Source organism: Pteropus vampyrus, unplaced genomic scaffold (assembly GCF_000151845.1).
Source record: "Pteropus vampyrus isolate Shadow unplaced genomic scaffold, Pvam_2.0 Scaffold43, whole genome shotgun sequence".
Lineage (NCBI taxonomy): Eukaryota > Metazoa > Chordata > Mammalia > Chiroptera > Pteropodidae > Pteropus > Pteropus vampyrus.
This window is the reverse complement of record NW_011888824.1, coordinates 2,165,277-2,188,303: the sequence shown is the minus strand read 5'-3', so window position 1 is coordinate 2,188,303 and position 23,027 is coordinate 2,165,277. Positions and strand designations below refer to the sequence as shown.

At 37.5% G+C, this 23,027-nt stretch overlaps 1 protein-coding gene across 1 annotated transcript in view; it reads right to left on the bottom strand.

Moving 5' to 3' along the window:
- The window catches only part of ARHGAP18 (Rho GTPase activating protein 18), a 115,888-nt gene that overhangs the window by 54,755 nt on the left and 38,106 nt on the right, over window positions 1-23,027 (bottom strand). The window contains exon 2 of the mRNA XM_011358728.2: window positions 1,179-1,375. Within this exon, the coding sequence (XP_011357030.1) occupies window positions 1,179-1,375 (197 nt within the window). The remainder of the gene's footprint in view (window positions 1-1,178; window positions 1,376-23,027) is intronic.

The window sequence follows — 23,027 nt, the reverse complement described above, 5'->3', positions numbered from 1 at the left end:
TGCCAGGCAACAAAAAATGTTTACCACTAACATAAAAAGTCAGCCATTATTATTAATAACGTTAAGGTAAAGCTTACTAGAGGTGTACAAAACCAAATTGCCAGAAAAAAAAGCTGACATTGCCATGATAAGGAAAGCAAACAACATAATATAGAATCCTTTTATCCATTAAAGAGTAGAGGTAAAACTCAATTTAAAGTCAAAGAACAGGCATAAACATGTAAAAACATTCCCAATTCTTCTTGATAATCACATAATAAATAAAAATCAATGAATTCATTTTAATTATATTTAATTATTTAGTTTAAATATATTTACATGTTTCTTCTAGAATATCAAGTATAGTAGCGAAGACTGTGGGAAATATGGCTGCAAAGAGACTTGAGAGAAATTATGGACCAAATACAAGAAAGAAGCAAATACGGAGGCCAAAAAGGCTAATGCCATCTATACTGCCCAAATCTATACCTTTAGGTTAGCTGGCTAAACCTGTGGCATTGCATCCAATCTGGAGTATTATACTTTGAAAGATAAGATGACCAGTACTGGGCTATGTCAGAAAACCACCCACGAGGATTGGTTTATGTGTATCTATTTTCCTTCTAGAAAAGATGTGGTGAAGAACAAGATATCTTCAAACATTTGAAAGTCTATCATGTAAAAAACAGAACAGACTCGTTCTATTCTTCCGAAAAGCAAAACTATGGCACATGAGTCAATGGTAGAGTACAGCAGATCGTAAATCGATAAACTACAGAACATCGAAAGAATTCAAACTGACCGATCAATGGAAAAACAGTGTGCTTTCCATCAGCATCTACATGCACCAGAAGCCATATATGATCATCTGGCTAGGATACCATAGAAGGAATTCAAAAGGAGGTTAGATGATTTCAAAGATCAAATCTAACTCTAAAATTTTATGATACAGTAAGCTTAGCCAACAAGACTGTAGCCATATAAGCCTAAAGGAATTTACTCATGCCGCTTGAATTTGGCAGCTGCATCCATAAATCTGCCACAAACAGTAACTTTCAAGTTGAGAGCCAACTAGCATTATCTTTTCTGGGTTGCCCCATCTCTAATTTTTCATTGTTGTTGTTCTCCTCTTCCTTTCCATGTATTCATCCCCCATAAATACATATACAAAGAAAGAAGTTTTATTATTTAGTTATTACCATCAGGCTCTTTCACAACCACCACCTCTTGATCTTCTTGTCTGTTCTCACTAGATTTCTTGATATTTTCTAGTTCAGCCCAATAGTCCTCCATAGATAGTTCATCCACCGAATCCTGGGAACTTGATCGATCAAATGGAGGCTTTTCCTTAACTTTGGTGATTTCTTGGTTCAGAGCATACTGGCCATATCTGCGACTATAAAGTCAAAAGAAAAAAATGGTTCATTTTAGTACATGAGGAAGTAGTACAATTTCTAAAATATCATAGCACTGAGCTAGAGAATTTGGAAACTCCTTAACTTCTCCTTAGTAAAACCAAAGCTACATATATTTTGAAACTATTTACCTTGAGATGCTACTGATTATAATATGCTTATAGAATGAACAGTTTCATTATTTTTTAAAAAAAAAAGTATAGTGAAGAACAAATAGCAATATGAGAAATCATTTTTCCATTTCTATTTCAATTAAATTATTTTGACTTCTTTTAACCTAAAATTTTGTTCTTAGAAAACAACAGGTGAAATCTTGATTACAAGCTATTAGTTAATTACATTAAGACTAAATTTTATACAATATGTCATATTTATCATTTATATCTGTAAACCAAACTCAGTCAACCCTTATATAAGCAAATATCTGCAATCAATGAATGAAGTACTTTTTGAATTTCCATTTTATTTTTGGAACTAAAACATAAATAAAAGAATGATATATTAAGTTGACTGTTATCTCTACTACAAAAAGCAAGTTTTAATCTTATAAATGTACCCATTACTTATGTGTATTTTTTTTTTAAACAGTGAAATTTCACTTATTGGCGATTCTGAATAAATAGCTAGGAATTACTCCTTAAATAATTATATCAAATATTATCTATGAAGAAAAGGATAAATTGAATAAATGAAGGCATTTTTATGATTTCATGTCAACCATATTTTTTCTTTATAAGTCTCATGTTACCTGCTAAAATTGAATTGAAGGACCTTATAATAAAAATATTAAATTCTTATTTTATATTGTTTATGTTGACATGGAACAAACCCTAAAACTTAAAAGAGGAAAATGATCAATTATGGTGCTTCCTCTTTATATTCAATTTTTTAAAAAATATAATTTGAATAGGGACAATAATTGGTGAACCAGTGTTTTGTTATTCTAATTTCAAATTCTTTTATCTCTCAAGATGTTAAGACGTAATGCTTTGCTAGACTGGTTTTACTTACTGCACATATAGAAAATGAAAAGAAATGCATTAATACAAAATTCCTTAATAGCATGCAACTATCACATTTAAACTATCCTTTCCTATAATTATTTAAAATAATCAGATTTAATACTACATAAGGAAGAAGGTCACTAAACAAGTCAAAGTTACCCAGCAGTTCAATTTCAATTGGTTTCTTAGAAAAATTTAAAGAACCTAATTGCCTATTGCTACAAATAAATGCAATGTAACTAACCAAAGAACTGTAATATGCTAATAGGCCATTTTATTCCTTTAAAAATGGTTTTCTCTGCCTTGATTACTCGGTTTATTAATGTTGGTTGCATTAATGAATGAAAAATTGCTATAATCTCTCCTCAGAAGGAAGCATGGGGTGGTGACGGGTGAGTGTTAGGGCCAGGACCAGCTGGAGGAAGTTGAGACATGTTTGTGGGAATCTCTTTCCTCCAGTCTCCATTGTCTATTGTTTGCCTCTCCTATCTTCCCCTATCCCTTAATTCAAGGGGCATTTCCTCCCTCCCTGTTCCTGGTCCATTCTTCTTACCCAAGTGGCCTTGATAAAGTCAGTGTTCTACTCATTTTAGAGTTTATACTCCTGCTTCTCAAAATGTGAATAAGAAAGTTATCTCTCTTTAAAATACACACACACACACACACACACACACACACACACACTTTTTTTTTTTCCTGTGATCAGCAGCTCAACTTCTGTATAGGTCCTATTTCTTAATTCTGCTTTACCAGGATAGCTAAAGGTAATTCACAGAATGTCTGCCAGATTTATTTTTGATTTATTTCATATCAAATACATAGAGGCCCTATCCTTGTTTTTGTTTGATCTCTCGTGATAATGTAAGATTGTCTTCCTTATTCCTACCTTCTCTTCTACAACCCTTAGCCCTATGGGAGGCCATAATAAGTACTGCGGAATGTGTAAAGAATAATGACTAATGCCGAATAATTTGGTTTATCTGCTCACAGGAAGGAGGTGCAGTTGAACTTAAAGTACATTAAGCCGTTTGCTCCTGAAGGAATGTGTTTATTCTGGCAAGAATTTTCCAGTAAATTTCCATTAAGATAGTATGTGCAGAAAAATGCCAGGGCATGCATTGAGCAACAGCATGATTACGTAAACATACCTTCTATATCAAGCCCTGCTTTCAGAACATACACAAAGCAAAAATCTAATCTCTTAGCTGATGAATCCACTCAATATTTGTACTTTAATAAGATTCAAAAGCTGAACAGGTTTGCTGTGATAACCTTGAAGAAGATACTGAGTGAATTTTTTTTATCATTGGTAAATGTTGCAAAAAAATATTTTCTCTTTTAAATATCACAGGATGGGGACTGGGGAAGAGGCAACCAGTCAGAGACTACCCACCTTAGTCAGCCAGCCATATATTTTGTATTTCCTCTGAAAAAATAACTGAACATTCTTTAATTACAATTTACATCAATAAACATGTCATATCACTTCTTTTCTTCTTATAATAAACTCTACTTTTAAACTCCAGACAGGCAAATGGCTAAAAACCTGGCGCTTCTTAAAACTGCCCTGGTAAGAGGCCAGTTAACTAGTTTCCTCTTCTGCATTTAGGAGTATGTTATATGATACCACGTTCATTCTGCAAATTGAGTTCAAGAACCTAAAGCAACATCTGCTACAGATAATGAAGTGCAGAGCAGAAATATTTTATGTTTCCCAAAGATCCAAGTCAACACATGGTGCCGAAATTGAAGAAACAGTTTGTACCACAGGCAACTACTAATTACCCCCACCTGACTGATGGGCAAACGACTGTTCTACATTCTTTCTTCTTCACTTCTTCTCCGGAATCCTCTGTGCTAATCATTCCAGGACCACTGTGCAAACACGCTTTCATTTCTCACCTTTTACAGCCATGATGACGGAACTAGACACTGTCCTCTGAAAGGAGTTGCCTTCTAGCTGGCTGCACAAGTCGCGCTTTTGTGCAGCTGGCATGCCGACGCATCACAATATTATCGCTGCCTTTTTCTCATGGACACTAACGTCACCAGCAAATACGAGCTTCACAGGCCCTCATGGGCCTTCATGAAATGTTCTTTCTTTTTCGTCTTGCCAACATGTTCTCATCCTGTGTTTATAAAAAGTGAGGCTTTGTTTCTCTATATTTCCCCAGGATATATTTTATTCTATTTTTTTTCTGTGACCTTTTTTTCACCTGATTAGTGAATTGCAAATGAACTGATATTATTCAGGGTATTAGTAATGCCTATTTATTTTGTCATTCAGGATATTAAACCAGTCTGACATAATTTGCTCTTCATAAGGAGGTGGAGGTTGCCATGCATTATACCGTAATCTACCAGAAGAAAACAGGCTGATTGATGAATCATCCTTGGTGCCAACGCACTCAGTGAAGTGACATGGAAACATATGGGACTGACAGTCCTAAGTACCAAATGATTCTAGCTCTACTAAACTATCTCTATGACTTTGAAAAATCACTTAACTTCTGTCATCCTAACTTTTCCTACCTATAAAATGGGAAGAATATCAATATCTTGACTGTTTTGTTTGTTGACTATCAAGTGAGAATGCCTCGTAATCTTGAAGAGGGCACTCAAGTGCGTATCATTGCTAACATCTGTATAACTGCTAACCATATATAACTGCCCCTCCCATTCTTTAATAAGGTCACCTTTGCCCTCTTCCAAGGTTCTTCTAGGACAGCTGTTCTTAAACCTTTTGGTCTCAGGACTACTTTACACACTTAAAACTTTCAAGTACCCCCAAAGAGCTTTTGCTTATATAGGTTATATCTATCAATATGTATATTATTAGATATTAAAATGGAAAAAAATAAATACTAGTTTATTTGATAATAAACATCTTAACCTAAATAACATTTTTGAAATAAAACCTATATTTTCCATATCAAAAAAATATATAGTGAGATGAGTAGCATTGTTTCACATTTTTGAAACTGTCTTTAATGTCTGGTTTAATAGAAGACATCTGGATTCTCACATCTGCTTCTGCATTCAATCTTTGGCAATATTGCATGTCATGTAATCTCTGGAAAACTCCACTCTATTCTCATGAGAGAGTGAGAATGAAAAAGGCCAATAATGTCTTGGTGTTATTATAAAAATAGTTTTGATCTCCTAGACCCCTAAAAGGGTCTTGAGACCCCTAGGTGTTCCTGCACCACACTTTAAAACCGCTGCTCTAGGATTTCTCAGAAACAACACCTAATGGATCTCAAAAAGCACTTTCCAATTCTGTGGGCAATGCTCCAGAAAGTCTTACTGAAAGAAACAGACATGCTTTCCTAGTGACACTTGACCTACTTCTTTGTTTATTTTAGTTTAGTTTTATAGCCTTTCATCAAAACTGGGACTTATTCCAATGGTATATCCATATTTAATTTATACTACAACGAGAAAGAATAAAAATGTCATTTAAAAACCCTTGCCTTTCCAACATCTTTTATCATTTGCTTTTATCCATCCTGTATGAGGGGCAGAAGTTCTTTCTAAACGTCCCCTTTCAGCCAGTGTATTTGAAAATGTGTATTTTCCGTAACACTCCTTTGTCATCTATACCTCTTCCTACAGCCATCTCAAGGCAGATTTATTTGGAACTAGGACATTCCTTTGAATTCATATTTAACTATCTGGTCCAATCTCTACATAACTACCTTATCAAGAGTCCTGTTGCTATACTTCAATCCAGTCTGTCTCCTGGTTCTGCCTCACTCAGAGGCCAGAGGCATTTATATGGCCCAAAATATGCTTTCGTGAAGTCCTTTGATGCTAGGACTTGGTTTTGTTTGTTTGGTTTCTTTCAAGGTCCTTTTTAAAAAAGCTACACTTTCATGTCTCTTATCCCAGATTTATTTCCAATGCAGGAAAAGAAGTGACTGGGTTGGGAAATATAAGACCAACAAAATAATATTTGTTTTGTTTTGTTCTGCTTTTAATGGGCAAAAGGTTCTTACTCAGATCATGATTTATCATCAACCATAATCACCAAGTATATTTTAGATAAAGCCACATTTATTGATGTGTATACTTTAGAATGATATTGGACCCTAGAGATTTAAACATACCCCATCATTTTGTAGGTGAGGTAATAAGGCCCAGGGTTAAATTTTCCCTAAAGTCACCCAGCAAAGTGATGTTAGAATCAAGATTAGTGTCCTCGTTTCTTCTTCAGTGGTCATTTTATTATACCAAGTAGACTAGAAAGAGTAGAATTTAATTTTTTTTGCATCAAATGCTTCACTCTTTCTGTTTGTACTGCACAGAGCAAAAACCAAAGCGATCCTGTTGACAGCCTATAATTAATGTTTTTAAATGACCATTATATACCATTATACTTATCTAGAGAAAAAATACACTTAAAAATCATACCATACCTCTTCAAAATGCATAGAATGCTTTTCCAATGCATTTTCTAAAATATGGGTTGTTTGCACTGGGGCATAACCTCAAAGGTACCAGTATTTAAAAAAAAAAAACAAAAAAAAAACAAAACTTTGTTTTGAAGATGTTTAAAATCTTAAAAATGTCTTAAAATTTCACTCCACTTATCTATATTTTAACTCTTTGTTGAACACCAACACATATTTCTCATGTGTAGATTTTTCCCTTTCATTTTTCAGGGATATTAAAAAAGTAATCACTGCCATCACAAGATGGTGCAGCTATTAATACTCTGTAATGGCCCTGTCCATCAGAATACACTGAATTTGAATGACTATGAAGAGCTGCAGCATATGAATGACCCAAGTCATTTTTCTCCCTTGGAAGTGAATGCCTACTATTGTTTAGCTGAAAGCAGTAATTACTAGAAGTGGCTCTGACAACCAGGAGAAAAGAGCACTGGCAACGCCTGAAGGCAGTAAGAAGTTGATTAGAAAGCAATACCACACTGGCCTCTCTCCACACCCAAAAGGCCTTCAGAAACCAAGGAAAAGATTCCTCATCTCTTCTATCCCACTGAATTGCTAGTTTTAAAAATATATTAATTTTCACATTTCAAGTAAACTTACTTTTACTTTTTGCATATATTGTTCCCCTTTCGTTTGATTTACCAATAAGATTTACCCATTATTCCTTTCAGCTTTCTTTTTCTTTAAAAATACAACTCATTTCACATCTATATAGCTTTTGGTAGGCCTTCTAAGTGTCCATGCAATCCTGACACACAGCAAAACAATGAGTAAATGAACTGATTATCCACTTAAAAACACAACATTGCCTAAGCAAAACTGAGAGGAGATGCCCGTTAGTGATACTGTTGCGAGACAGGTTTGAAAACCTGGCATTATCACTTTTATGGGAAACTATGGCGGAACCGATTTATATGTGAACATCGCTAAAAAAAATTGGGGTTTTTTGCGTTGTTCCCCCCCCAGTTTTGGGGGCAGGAAGGGGGGCCCGGGCCAAAAGGGCTTTTGGGGGGTTCGGGGGCCGGCCAAGGCAAGTTAGAAAAACTCCCTTCCCTTTTAGGTATAGACGTTGGGTACATAAAGGGGAAATTATGGGCTATCACTGGCCGCCAGACATTTTAGAGCTCTAGTTCTGGGTAGAAGTGAGATCCTCTTTGTTCGTGAGATCCCCAAAGCTCTCTCGGAAGGCAGTTTTTCCTCCTTAGAGAGGTAACACGTTGCCAAAATGAGCCAGGGGATCTTAACCTTAAAGTCATTTTCCAAGACAAAGGTGAAGGGATTTGCAGTGGGGCTTAGATATAAACTATCAAGATCCTGGAATACTGGTTCAAAGAAGACCAAATTGAGTTTACGTATGCATTTCATTCAATTATCTGTCACCATAACTTGTATCCACTTGACACCTTGTACCTGGCAAGTTAATCTCCAAAACTCTTTCCTTTTCTTGTTCTGGTTAGTTGTAGAGCCATCTGGAGATTAAACACCAGCAACTACTTTGCATCCTGAGCTTGGGAACTCCAGGTGGATCTGTTTTCCAGCTGTCATTATTCAATTTCATATCTTGGTATCTTTCTCCTTGGGGGTTGGAATAAAGAAAGACATTTCTTCCCTTTTCAGTCTCCCCACAGCCCTTACCACATCCTGCACTGTAATACTCACACTTGTCTCTCTACCACTAAACTGTGTGTTCCTTGAGGCAAGAAGCTGTAGTTTTTGTTGTTGTCATTTTGTTTTTTCACCTGGGTAACCCCGGGTTCAATAAACTGCTTGCCATAGCGGATGCTTATAAATTGTTCAATTATTAATTATTGAATTATTGCTGTCTCTGAAAAAAATTACAAATTAATTTCTAAGGGTTTTTTTTTTTTCTTAATTGTACAAAACTATCAAGGAATAAGACAGGGACATGAAAAGTAGACAGTAAAGAAATTAGTAATCAGAAAGCCCTAAAAGGTAATTAATAGGTAATTGTTCCATGCCTCTGTTACTCTTGGGTGTTTAATTTGAAAGTAGGCTTTCTGATGAGGGAATACAAAAGAAAGGGCTTATTTCATATCAAACTGCACCTAATATTAAGCATTGGCGTACAGTTTGTTAAGCATATATTCCCTGATTTCATTCTGTCAACTCTATCTCTAAAACAAATTTTAAAATATTTGTTGGATGCCTATTATATATTGGGCATCTTATCAGAGATGTCTTTGAAGCAAGCTATTCAAACCTATCATGAGATAGATCATAAATGACACTAACACCAGGGATGGGAGGAAGTTTCCAGTTCCTCACTGAACTACAGTTGTCAGGAAGTTCCCTGACAACTTCCAGCATGGGCCTCTGGGTCATGACCTCTCCTTTAGCATCATCTCTGAAACGCTTTGGGCCCCACTGTGGTACACCATTCCTTCCTCAGTAAGAATTTTGCTTCCTCTCTGACTGCCACTATTACCCACTGACCTCCACCTCGTCCCCTGTTCAAACAATCATTTCTATAGATTTAGACCCATAATTTGAGGTTACCTCCATAGCCCATCCTGGGACCCCACCTTCTCCCCTGCTGTTTCTCACAGGCCTCCTGGGTTTGACTGAAGCCTACTCACTGGTCTGTTATTAAGGCTGTTCTTTCCTGAGATGGAGTCCAGTTTCCTCACCACAACTGTCTATACCTGGTTCTTATTTCACAACATTCGTCTGGCTTCAAAGGTAGTAATCAGCACACACAATTTTTGACAACCTTATTTGTATTGCTCTTAACAAATCAAGTCTTTGCCTTTTCAGTTTCAAATTTGTGCTCCTCTTTTCTTTCAGAGGAATCCATCAAGTTCTCAACAAATTTTCGACAATGAAATGAAGAAAAGGATTCACTCATGAAGACCAAAAGTCTACTCATCTTCTCTGATATTCTTGAACTTGTCATTTATATGTCTCCTCTCGTGCCTTCTATTAGCTCAGAATCTCATCATTACAGTTTATCAATATGCCTTAAACATACATTAACACAAACGATATGAAATTCTCACATATTAAACTTAATAGTATACTTCAAGATCTGGGATCCATAATAGACATTTACCTGTTGGCTAGGAATTTCATTATGGGTGCTGACTGAATACAAGTTAACAGATTACCATTTTCTGATATTCCCCCTCCAGTTCATAAAGTAGGTTGCTATTGATTTATAAGGCCTGCCATCATATGGGTACTGACAAAATACTTGTCAACATAACACAAAACTATGTACCTTAATATTTTTTAACTTCATCTTGGAATGGTACTGAATATAATATTGGTTTTACTTATTTCCTTTGGGTAAACCTCTTGCCCTTCCATAAGACTTTTATATACATATTAACATAAACTTTCTTATGCTAATAAAAACATGGACAAAAGGCAAAATTGAATTTTAAAAAAACTTTGATAATAACTAAAGCTAAGTAAATGAGCATATTATGGAAGAGATGTGAACATTATTATTAAACTCTCTCGGTTCTTTGCGATTATTTATTGAAATAAGGTAGAGAAATCATCTCATATCTCTGAAGGGTAATAGGGGCATAAAGCCAACCAACCTTCCACCAACCAGCAGAAGGAAGGCCATTAACAAACACTGGGAGAAAAATATTAAAAGTGAAAGGATATCTGTATTTACATTACACAATAAAAAGGGAAAGGATATTTATACATTATTTCAAAGTAATGCTGGTGAACTGTTATAGTAGAAAGACTGGAAACAGCAACAACAGTGTGGTAAATAGTTGGATAGGAAAAAAGAAGGTTGCTGCACGTAGGTGGCAAAGTGTCATTTTATGGATAGCTCCAAATGACATTCAAATACTATAATGCTCTGCCGATAAGCACTGAAGGCCAGGAAGTATTTTGTAAGCCAGGTGCTAAAAGTCAGCTCTACCGAGGAGATGTAGGGGGTGGAGAAATAATTTCCAGCTAATCAAATAATTTAGTCAAGCCTAGAAAGAGTTCATCCATGTTTTCCTCTAAATGTCTTCAGCAAGTCAGTTGCAAAGTAGAATATGTGACTATTACAGGACAATTTTTCCCTTTTTAAATGAGATTATCTGAGATTGCTTTTTCTCCTAGTATGTTTCAGAATCTGAGCTGACCCAACACAAGACAGGTGGGAATGCAAGTAGCCTAAAAGAAACATAAAATGTATAAAAGAACATGGGAAACTAAAGGCGATTTCCAATATTAAAATACTGCTTGGGGGTGAGAACTTTAAGCTTAACATTTGAAGGAAAAAAACAAAACAAAACGAAAAAATCCCACAAAAACAAGGGTTTTCAGTAAAAGCCAGAGTTCTGTTTAGAGGACAGGAACAGGACTCAGAAGACAGTGGGACCTAATACGACCATAAGGGATGGGCAAGGGTTTTATGGAAAAGAATCATGGGAACCAGCAGGCAGTGAGGGGAGGAAATGCAGGGGTTAAAGAAAAAAAAAAAATTATTAAGAAAACTAATGCTATCCTTTAGCATTACCACATCCGCTTGTTAGGGATACACGGAGTTCCGGTAAATGCCACACACAGGCCATCAAATTCTGGGAAGATTAAATCTCCAAGCTGGAAGTTTATGTAACTGTCCTAGTTTAATTTCTATCCTGGTCATCTTAGCCCTGAGCCTCAGACTCATCACTAGCTTACTGTTACCTGTTGCTCACATGGGACAACAAAATTCTCATGTAACCAAAAGCAATATGGCATTTGGTTTCAAAATGCCATTCCGTGTGTTAACAAGTATGCTAAGAAGTCCACAAGAAGTTAATGTCCTCGAGACTTCTCTTCCTAGCCATGGCCAAGGCTGTTGACATTCTATAAAAAGTTGATATTTAATCAATGTCTAGCTCAAGGATATCCCTGGATTCTCTTTTCTACCCAATGCCTACCAACAAAACAATCCAGGTTGATAGATTTCTATTTTTTTCCAAAAGGGCACCTGCTAGAATACCTTCCTGAACTCTGCATTCTGCACTGGCGAAGGCTCTTGGGACCTCGCATCCCAGCCAGATCTGGTACCCATTCCCCTCTCCTTGCCAGGAAAGAGAGGTGGAAGAAAGAACTGTTGTCTCAGGAAGCTGACACTGCAGAAGATATTAGCCAATGGGCTACTAAACAGAGAAAAGAGCCTATAGAAACCAGAACAGTATGAGTAAATTCTAAAATGAAAAGACAAAAGGATTAAGAGGATGTAGCACCCACAGGGCAGTATTTGTAAAGTGGGTACGAAAGCCATGTTAATCAGTGTGGATGATGGCATCAAAGACGAATCTCCTTTACTATCTTGCAAGGATGTCTTCAGAAAGACCTAAGCTATCAGATACTCTACAGTAAAGATCCAAAACTAAGAAGTTTTTTCTGTTCTTTGTTCTCCTTTTTACTTATTTTTTAACTCAGGTGTTTTAAGAGCCAATTATTGAGTTCCCAACTAATAAAGGACTTTAGTTATTTACTGAAGCTGGTCCTATAAAATAAAATGTGTAGCTTTTATAAGAAAACTTTTGAAACTCTAAGCATATGCCAATTGATCTAATACAGGAATGTTAATTTCTTAATCCAATAGCTTTGTGAATAGAAATTTTCACTGAACGACAATCTCCACATTTATTCATCAGTCTTCTTTCATCATGGATATTGGTTGGAATTCTGTATTTAACTTTCGTTTTTAAAAATAATTGCAGTTATGGTTTACAATGAAATTAATCCACATAAAGTATTTTTTCTATTTCCAGTAATGAAGCAGACACTGGAAAGAACACTGGAATTGGAGCGAAGTCAATATTTCAATTTTTTTGGTGGAGCTTGCATTCTTTCTTGTTGATAACAGACGGATAACTAAGTTATGATTCATACATTCATTCACCAAATACTAACTTCTCATTAATTGCAAGGTACAATACATATGTTGATGTCCAAAATGCAAAGAAGCACAGGACTTCACCTATGATCCTGAGAGTCCACATCCTATGAGAGGAGATAGATAACATCATGTAGAAAACTAACAACACAGGGCAGCATTGGCTTCATGCTATAAGAGTGGTACAGACAGCAGGTGCCGCTGTGCTCGCTTCCACTTAAACAAAGGCAAACACAGGTGCCAGAAAGTGTAAAAAATATTTGTAGCATAGTACAAGGAGGTTAAGAAGGGAGATTCCAGGCTCTTGCTATACCTCATTCTAATTTTATAAAGCTATCCCTAGAGCCAACAATGTCTTCCTGTTATTTGATTCAACTTTACTTCCCTCTAATTCAAGCCCATTTCCTCTAAGCAAATAAAGAATTAATCAGTGTCCTCTTCATATTAACTCCTTTGCTGGGAATAGGTTTAAGTCAGTCCCTTTACTATACTTCAAATTGGCCAATGGATATCATTCCTTTACTGTTTCCTTCTATATTTTAAAAAGTGGCATCTTAGAAATATACCCTATTAGTACACATTCTTAATGAATTATGAAGAACTACCTACAGGTAACTGCATATCATCTTTGTTCTCAAAATTTCTTTATGGCCCTTTTCAGATTGGCTTTTGCTCTGCAAGTGAACCATCCAAGTTGATGTTGATTTTAGAAACAAGTACCTATTTAGGCCCATGTGGGTGTTCTTTGGCACAGACTCCAAAGTCAGAAACCTAATCATAAATGTTCTTCCTCCCTCACTGAAGAAGTGAGCACTGTTATTGTTTCCCATGGTTCTGCTTTCTTTTTTAAAAAGCTTTTGCTGATCATTTGCATTAATATTATGCTAATAAAAGTAAGGGGATGCTAACTAATTCAGTCTCTTCAGAAGTAACTAAGGACCAGAGAGAGAGAGAGAATTTACATATTTTCATGATTGGACTGAATTGGCATTTAAATACTTATCACCATTTCTGAAGAAAAATAATAATACATATTGGACCAGCCTTGGCAGAAGTAATTTCTCCAGTGGAACCATCTAAAACTCAAGTATTTCAAGAAACATTTTGCTTCTAAGCATGAATCTCAGATGACAAGGATGAGCATTCAAACACAGGGTAACCATCTGCATCATAAATACATTTCAGTTCCTCTCTGCAAAAGGAATTCATTTACTGTTGAAGGCCATTCACTTCCACTTCTGAGTGCTTATTCCTCAAAAAGCCTCCAAGTATTGTGAGAACAATGATTAAAAGAGGATCTCTCCATCTGCACTGCATTAGGCTGCAAGACAGCCCCTCCTGCAGAAATAGCTTTTGCATAATTCATTGTGCCATTTTAAACCCTAATCAGTGAATTGCAATAAGCTATGGAGTGAGTACAGAGGAGGGAAGAGAGACTGACATTTATTGGCTACCTCCTAAGCATTCACCTAACCCTTACTTTAGGCTACTCTCCATGAATCACAGTGGATGTACCCTCACCTTATCTCCACTAGGTTCTTAATCACTCCTGAAGTGCTGTCATCACTCTTGGGTCATACTAATGTGTCAAGAAAGAGTATTTCTGAGGTTATTATCACCAGATAGTGTAGAAAAGAAATTCTACTGGGAGACAGATGAACATAGGCTGTCTCCAGCTCTACTGTTCTTTGTGGGAGCATGACAGATATACTGACCCTACAAAAGGAAAGATAATACCTGAAGCTTCTTCCAGTTCTAAAAATTATATAACTCTAATCTGTACACACTGATTTTTCACCTATAAAGCCTTAATTTAGCCTGCCACTTTGCCTTAGTGTTGCATTTTTTAAAGAGGGAGAAACTAAGGTGGTAGAGAAGGGCCCCTCTAGGTCCCTCACCTACCTCTCAACCATAGCAACTTCGCTTTGATTTGTTACCTGCAGGCCCTAAGAATATGCTGGAAACGGATTCTATGACTACAGAAAATTAGAAAAACAACTGCCTTAGGTATCTCAAGTTTAAAAGAAACTTTTAAAGTTATAGAATCCGTAAGCAGGTTTTAATGATGCTATGCAATGTATATGATTTTGAACCAGCAATAGTAGTGAGAAACTATGTGGGCAGCAGGGTTAAGGACGTGGATTGCAAATTTTACACTCAAATTTCTCACTTTCCATTTCTTATTACTCTCTAGGACATGATAAGAACAAAGGAATAGAAAAACATTTTTTAAGTTTTATATTTACAGGTGACTTCAACATATAGGTGACATATGCTAAAGTTCCTATTTGATTTCATAGTTCAGTGAAAATCAAAAGTATTGTCTCAAAAGACACTATAACATGAAGAACTGAATTCAGTTGTAGTATCTTCACATAAATAATTTTATTTTTAAATCAGTAACTCATAGTAGTAATTGAAAACTTCAACCATCTCATTAAATAATTGACAGAATCTTAGCACAATTGGACGGTAGCAGGAAATCTTCCTGAGTTGTTTTGAATGTGACAGTAAATTGTTTTACAACAGTGCTTTCCAATTGAAATAAAAGGCAAGCCCCGAAAGTGCTGAATTTGAAATATGGTTGAGATCCTTGGGTGATATCAGGATACCCAAAGCTCACATCACCTTATACAAAATTAATTTGTCTACTTCTGTGCCTTAATCAATGGTCTTTTGGGTGCAATGTGTCCCAGGACCAGCAGCACTAGCATCAAGCTTGTCAGAAAGGCAGGATCTCAGATTTCATCCCAGATCTGCTGAATCCTGATCTGTATTTTTCCAAGGTTTCCAGGTGTCTCCTATGCACACTCAAGTTAGAGAACTGCAAGAAGTATTTGAGAATCTAGATCAGGAGCTCTCAAAAGAGTTATCAACTGGAGGGAGGATAATTTTGGAAGTCATCAGCCTATGACGACTTTCGTACAGGGGAGTGAGAGAGTGCTCACAGAAAACAAAGAATTTTAAATAAGATAAAAGAATCTGTGTTGCTGAGGAGGAGGTTTCATGTTTAGAATTAACATAAAGAATCATCATAAAGGCAAACAATGGCTCTCTTTTTTTTAAGGTACATTAAGTAAAAATTGAACCAAGAAGAAAAGGAGGAGAAGAGAAAAAGGAAGACAAACCTTTTAAAAATAATGAAAGAACCACAATGGCGAATCCCCATTAAAGTTATAAAGAAATTCTATTTACGTCGAGATAACCTCATATTAAAGTTCTTGAATATCACAGGATGCTAAACAACAAATCTGTTTGTTGAAAAACAAATTTGATGTTAGTGTAGGCAGAATTAGACAGAAACTTTGAAGCCACTGCTTGTTGGGGCAGAGGTCAGCAGAACCTGTGGGAGGATCAGAAGGCCTGGGTTCAGGGCTTTCTAGGCCGGCTTTACCAGCCTTCACCAGAGAGAGCCTCTCAGCTCTGCAGGCCACAGTCTCTCCAGCTGTATAATGAGGGGGCTAGAAAACGAGCTATTCTCCTCTAGGGAGATTTCCGGCTGTGACCACCTAGGATTTAAATTGGTAGTAAGGTGAGGTTCATTTGTTGCTTCCAAAGACTGCCTGACAATAACGTAAAAAATGACCCCTTCTGCACCCTCAGCCCATCCTGACCACCTCACCCCACCAGCTCACCTAGGGAACAACTTCTCCTGAAGATTTATTCAGAATCCAACAGCTGTGTAGAGCTGATTTCAAGTCTACCAAGCAGTCTTCTGTGTCCTCTGTTTCCCAGGTGACACTGACGTCGCTGTCCCGTGTTGTTGCCACACACACCCAGAATGCTGAGGCCTTGCAACCAAGAGCCCCTCCCATGACCTGTACAAGCTGCTACTCCCTGAGGTGCAAAACCGTCTGAATGTTTCTGGCTAGTTGCCAAATGATTAAATACCATTGTGCATAATTACCATTCCATGTAAAAGCATTAAAATACATATTTTTTAAATTTGGTTTTACTGCAGGTCACAGAAGCAAAGCCGGGAATAGCAAGCTGTGCTTTTATGTGAGGAACAGAGCACATGAATACAAATATGGCAGAAGATGAAAGTGCAGCAGACAAGGACAGGCTGCTCTTTCAGTAGTGACAGCCGCCCAGTCTGAATGGCCCATCAGGGCACGATGCCTATTTCTCGGCTCCTTGGAACAAATACTCAGTGTAAACCCACACTCTCCTTTTGAAGTGGGTGCAATTTGTCCATTGCCATCCTCTTGCCTTAAATTATGCTTCAGTATGGATCTGGAGAGGTGTTTTTGTTCTTCCAGTGCAGATGCCCTTCACATTAGCATGTGAAAGCTACTAAAGCATCTTCTCACATAACAAACTCTTCCCTCCACAGCAAAGCTGTATCAGACGGTTTCTTTCGAGAGATACCAAACCCACAGGCGCATGCCTTCTATTTCACTGTGCAAGGAGTCCCAGGCACATCTACCTAGCCACATATCCAAAAGTTAGTTCTTTGGTTAATACCAGAATACCAACAGCTCCCACTCATCTATCCACAATTCATTTGTCTTAACCTCTACACCTTAATCAATTGGTACCATTCAAACACACAGTCACACTAACCCTGCCAACTTTTATTTCCAACACATCTCACTTCCTACAAAGAAATTTAAAAGCTTCAAATATGCTGGGAAATGAGAGAAATTCTCATGCTAATTGAATTAGATTTTCATTATCTACACCACACAGTTGCTCCATTATAAGAATAAAAGAAGCATGTGATAATTTGCCAGGAACAGTGATCACAACAAGACGATGAGGTAGTTACCACTATCATCCCCATTTTAAGGATGCGGAGGCAGAGAAAGAAATCAATAGGACCAGGAAAGCCAGGACACAACCCAGGCCAAGTGGCCCCAGAACACAGGCTCTTGGTCTCTACATGATAAAAGGCTTTGAAACCTGTCTTTAGAAAGGATAATTCCAGTTTAGATGGATTTTAGAGCTGGAATGACCCTAGAGATCACTATGTCAAATCATTCTTAACCTGTTTGAGCTTCGCAACTGGCTCATGAGAGGAACAGCAGCAAATCCACTATCAACATGCTTGAAGACATAAGCAATACATACAAACAACTCAATCCCTTTCTCTGATGACACAGTCTTTCTTTCTTTTTTTTTTTAAGAGACAAAGAACTGGATTCAAGTCCTGCATGGAATCTTCTGTATCCTTTGTATCTTAGGCCTCATAAAGTCCAACCCTTAATTATTCAAATGTGAATATGGCAGAGTGGAGAAATGGGGTGATTTCCTCAGCAACACATGGGTAGTTAATTGTGGTGCCAAACCTCTAAAAAGGTTTCTGATTCTCAGTCAGTAAACAGAATAACCAAGTACCTTCCATTAGGACAGATGGTATTATGGCAGAGAAAACACATTACTCTTCAACTTTATCACCAAGGTAATAAAGGCAGGCAATAAATACTCTTTTATTGATAATTATTTTCCCTCCGTGAACTTTGAGAGCCTAATCCACTGATCCTTTGGCTGGTCTAAAGAACGATTAGCAACAGTGAAACCTCTTCGCATATTCACCAACATATCCTTACCTTTGAAACTAACTCCTCTGGAAAGAACAGGGCTATTAATACTGACTTCAGCCATCACAAGCTGGAAACCTGCAGGCCAGATCCGGCTGGCAAAAACGTTTGTTTGGCCAGCAGGGTGTTTCACACATTTTTTAGATTAGCTTACCACATTTTTCTCTTCTAACATGTTTCTCTTGGTAGGCAGCAGGTGCTGTGAGGCTGGCCCCTGTGAACAGGGGATATAATTTTTGATCCACAGTTGGGAATCCATGTATGCAGAAGGCCAACTTAGGTTATAAGTGGATTTTTGACTGCACCCCAACTCCACATTGTTCAAGGGTCAACTGTACTTCTAGTTTGCCGAACTTACCACCACTAGTTTGCAGAGTTCTCAGCAGTGCTGACTGAATGTAATTCTCTCTGCTAGTCCCTGTGGGCATCTGGTTGGCAGTCTCTGCATTATTATGGCATTAAAATAACACAACCCACTATTTCAAAACCATCACCAATGATTAATATATAAATCCTACTTCAAAATAGAGATCACTTTATTTAGAAAGATGCTAATACAGCAGAGTATAAGGGGGTAGGACTGAATTGGGAGATCAGTGTCTTGATTCCAGTCCTTCCTCCATCGAAATAATAGCTGTATTAATTTGACCAAGTCACCTAACCTCAACAAATCATGGTTATTTCCTCATTTGTAAAATAGGCAAGTTGGACTGGCTACTTAATTTTTTTTTCCAATTAAAAAATTCTGCAACGTATCTTTTATTCCAATCATATACAAATACAGGAATTTTCCCAGACAGAGGGACATTAGTGAAGAGGGGCGAGGGGAACATAAAGGATTTTAGAAGTGACGTAGATTAGAATTTGATCCATGGTTCTAGAATTTTCCATGAAAGCTTAGGCAAGTTATCTAAAACTCTTGGAGCCTCAGTTTCCTCACATTCATTCATTTACTCGAAATGATTTATTGAGCATCTACTATGCATCAGGTGCCTTCTAAATGCTTGGGATTCAGCAGTGAATGAATAAACAAAAAAGTCCCCACTCCCATAAAGCTTACATTCTAATGGTAAGGAAACAGGAGATTAAAATATTTATAATCTGTCAGGTGGTGGGTTAAGAGGATGGGGGGCGGGGAGTGGGATTATTAAAGATGGAAAGGAAGACCTTTGATAAGACACTTGAGCAAAGATCCGAATGAAGTGGGGAGTAAGGAAGGTTTAGCCATGCCGATATTTGGGTATAGATTGTTCCAGGCAAAATAAATTGGGTTTAGATCATCCCAAGAGTTGTCAAAACTAAATGATGTAATGAGCAGAACTCCGGACAGAGTCTTTGTAATGAGCTGCTTCTTTCCCCTATCTGCACTCTGCCCACTCTCCCTCTTCTAAACAAGTGCAGTCTTTAGGATCTACTGCCTGCCTTTACATCAAGACCAGAGATAGCAAAGCGGAGCAGGCCAAGGATGAGAAAAACCTTACCTCTAATTCCATGTCCTAACCAATGACAATCTACAACTGTCAAATCCCATTTTTGATACTCAAATAAGAGCACCAAATCCTTCCTTGGCTGTGTTTTGAGAAAAATCCTTTCATAACAAAGTACTCCAAAAACATATTGGTAGTTAATATTTATGATCTACTCTCCTCGGAGAGTGGGAGACAGAGAACAGAGATTAAGAGCACAGTCTGCCTGTCAGAAAAGCCTGGATCATATCCTAGCTCTGCTCGCTGCCTGTGAGACCCTGGGCAAGTTAGTTTGCCCCTCAAATCTCAATTTTTTTTTTCACCTGTCAATTGGGGGATAACAATGCTACTTCTTTTCAGAGTTGCGGTGAGTCTTGAATGAGCTTATGTGCATAAAACACATGCAACTTGACACAGAGGAAAGTATCCAGTGATGTGAATGTATTTCTATCAGGGCTCTTGATCACACATTATAGACATCGACTCTAAATAAACAGAAGAGAATTTTAAAAGTTTACTGGCTGGCTCCCTGAATGTTCAGCATCCAGGAATAATACCGCAAATCATGCCTTTGGGTGGTCCAGGGACAATGAAACAGTAGATGATGCAGCTCACACCATCAGTGCCTGCAGCACTAGATATTCCCCTATTTGTCACTAAGGGGAGAACTCTGCCTCCAGCAAAGCTCAGGATGTAGGGAATTCCCCAAACCAGAATAGGAACTCAGATCCTGGGCAGCCAAAAGAACGGCAGGTATCTAACCACACTGCTGTTGCAATATACATATCATCTGGAGTATCTCCTAGTTTGCTCATGCAACTTCTCTCACCTAGAATGCCCCCAGCGTTCTCCATGCAGTCAGCCCCATCCTGAAGGCTCCCTGCTCTGTGAAGCCTTCCAGCCTGAAGCTGGTGTCTGCTCCCTCTCTTCCCCAGCTAACTCTCTTACAAGGCATCTCATTATAAACTGATTTACACACTGACTATACATACTCATATATAAACAGACACAAATCCTTTGGGGAATACACAGGGTGAAGATTAAAAGCAAATGTATGTATGATTATAAATAACACTGCCTGGTTCACTAATCATTTCATGTGTTTGTATGCCTTGACCCAACAATGAGGTCATAACTCCTTGCTGACAAGAAAAATCATCCTTTTCTCCTCTACCTATTAGAAGCCTATTTCCTTTTCTTTGCCAATGCTCAATACTTCCTCCTTTAAATCTGGGAAGAAATGTAGTTTTTATATTAAGGGTCAAAGATCTGATTCATCAACAAATATTAACAAAGGAAAAAGATTTCAAACTCCCATATAGAATAGGGAAAATAGTATCAACAAATCTCACAAAAGATTGAAGTAATTACAAATTATAATAATCATTTTATAAAATTATTTTTACTTCTTTTCAGATTAAAAAAAAAACAAACACTATCTTCCCACTCTGAAAAGTGGAATCTCACAGTGCCCCAATGTTACCAAGAAAAAGAAGGCAGTTTTTTGTTTTTGTTTTTGTTTTTTTTCCCATGGGATAACATCCCCATCTTGTGGGCACTATTGCTCAATGTTTTTAAAAATTATGGTGACATTTTCAGAACTCTGACATCTATTAATACTCTTTAGGGATAGATAGAATTAAACTACAACCCCTATTTGACCTGCAAGCCAGAAGTACCCTATATCTTTAATGAATACTTTCTGCACAGAGCACTTACACATTTAAAACAATTAAAAGTCTACAATATTGAGTCAGGCATCAACCAGGTCTGCAGAAAAAGATAAATGTACGTATGTATGTATGTACGTATGTACGTATGTACATATGTATGTATGTATAGTTTGGACCCACAAACACCTAAAGAGAAAGTCCTCCCATGAAAGGACTTTCTCTTCTTCCAGTGAGTAATAAATTCATTCAGGAATCTCATTATTGAGATTCAAAGTGTCTAGCACGGTGTTGGCTATTATACTCATGTCAGGATATGCCAAGCAGAAGGCAATACATACGTGAAGGGCAAAGGGAAAATGACAAGAACTTCAGCAGTTCCCAGCAGGCTCCTGGCCAAGGGCAGAAAGCTGATAATGTCTGCCTGGGCTCTTGTCCAAGAGAAGGAGGTTAGCAGGCATTCAGAGATATGTGTGTACAAAAGAGTTGAAAAACAAGAAGGGACAGGAGGGTAGTAGAACAATGGAACAATGGAAAAGCAAGAGGAAGAAGCATCTGTGGTATCCTTTTCATCAGGGGGAAGAAAGGACATGTACCTCTCTCAAAATGAAATAAAGATAGAAAGTGAGAAGGAAAAAAAACAGTTTCCAGCTCTCTTCTCCTTCAAATACCCCTTGGGAATTTGAGCAAGTCTCTAACTTACAGATACCACAGATATTTAAAGTTCCGTTGTCATTACCTTTCATCTTTCTAGAATTATCATGCAATAAGCTTATTTGGTCTTGTTTATATTCATTTTCCTTCATTTAAATAGTCTTTTACTGGAGACAGGGGAATTGTGCTTCCCAAGCAGACGTGATGTCAACCCACTGTTTTTAGCCATCATTTATTTCAGAACAACCTTTCCTGTTAAAAAAGGTTACCATAGCAATGTGGAGCACATGTGCAGAATAAATGTAGCATCCTCAGCCATCAGTCCCCAAAACACCAGTTTACCCGAACAGTCACCAAAAAAATATGCAACAGGTCCCATCGCCTCCTCCAACTTACCTTTTAAATCTCTTTGTAAACCATAAGAACAGTCAGGACCCAAGCCCTTCAGTCTGCCATTCGAGACCCTCTACTGTTCCAGCTTTTCTCCCTATCTGTATGCAGGCCCATCTCCCACTTCTCTCCTAAAGGATTCAACCAGTCCAACAGGACTGGCTTGTTGAGCCCACTTGATCCAGGCTCTCCTGCCCCAAGAGCCTCAACTGCAAAGTTCCCACTCCTCAGACCCTCCCCATTTTTCCTAACAGCCACCAGAGCTAATGGACGCATTTCCCAACTCTGATGGGATCCCTATCCTGAGAGAGTCATGCTGCAGGGACAAATGCAAGTTTTAAAAAGTTTTTAATTAGAGTTGACACTCAATATTATATTAGTTTCAGTCGTACAGCATAGTGGTTGGACATTTATATAACTTACGAAGTGATCCCTGATAGGTCTTGCATCCACCTGACACCTTACATAATTATTTCAATATTATTGACTAAATTCCCTATGCCGTACTTCACATCCCCATGACTATTTTGTAACTGCCAATTTTGCTTCTTAATCCCTTTGCCTTTTTCACCAGCTCCCTCCAACT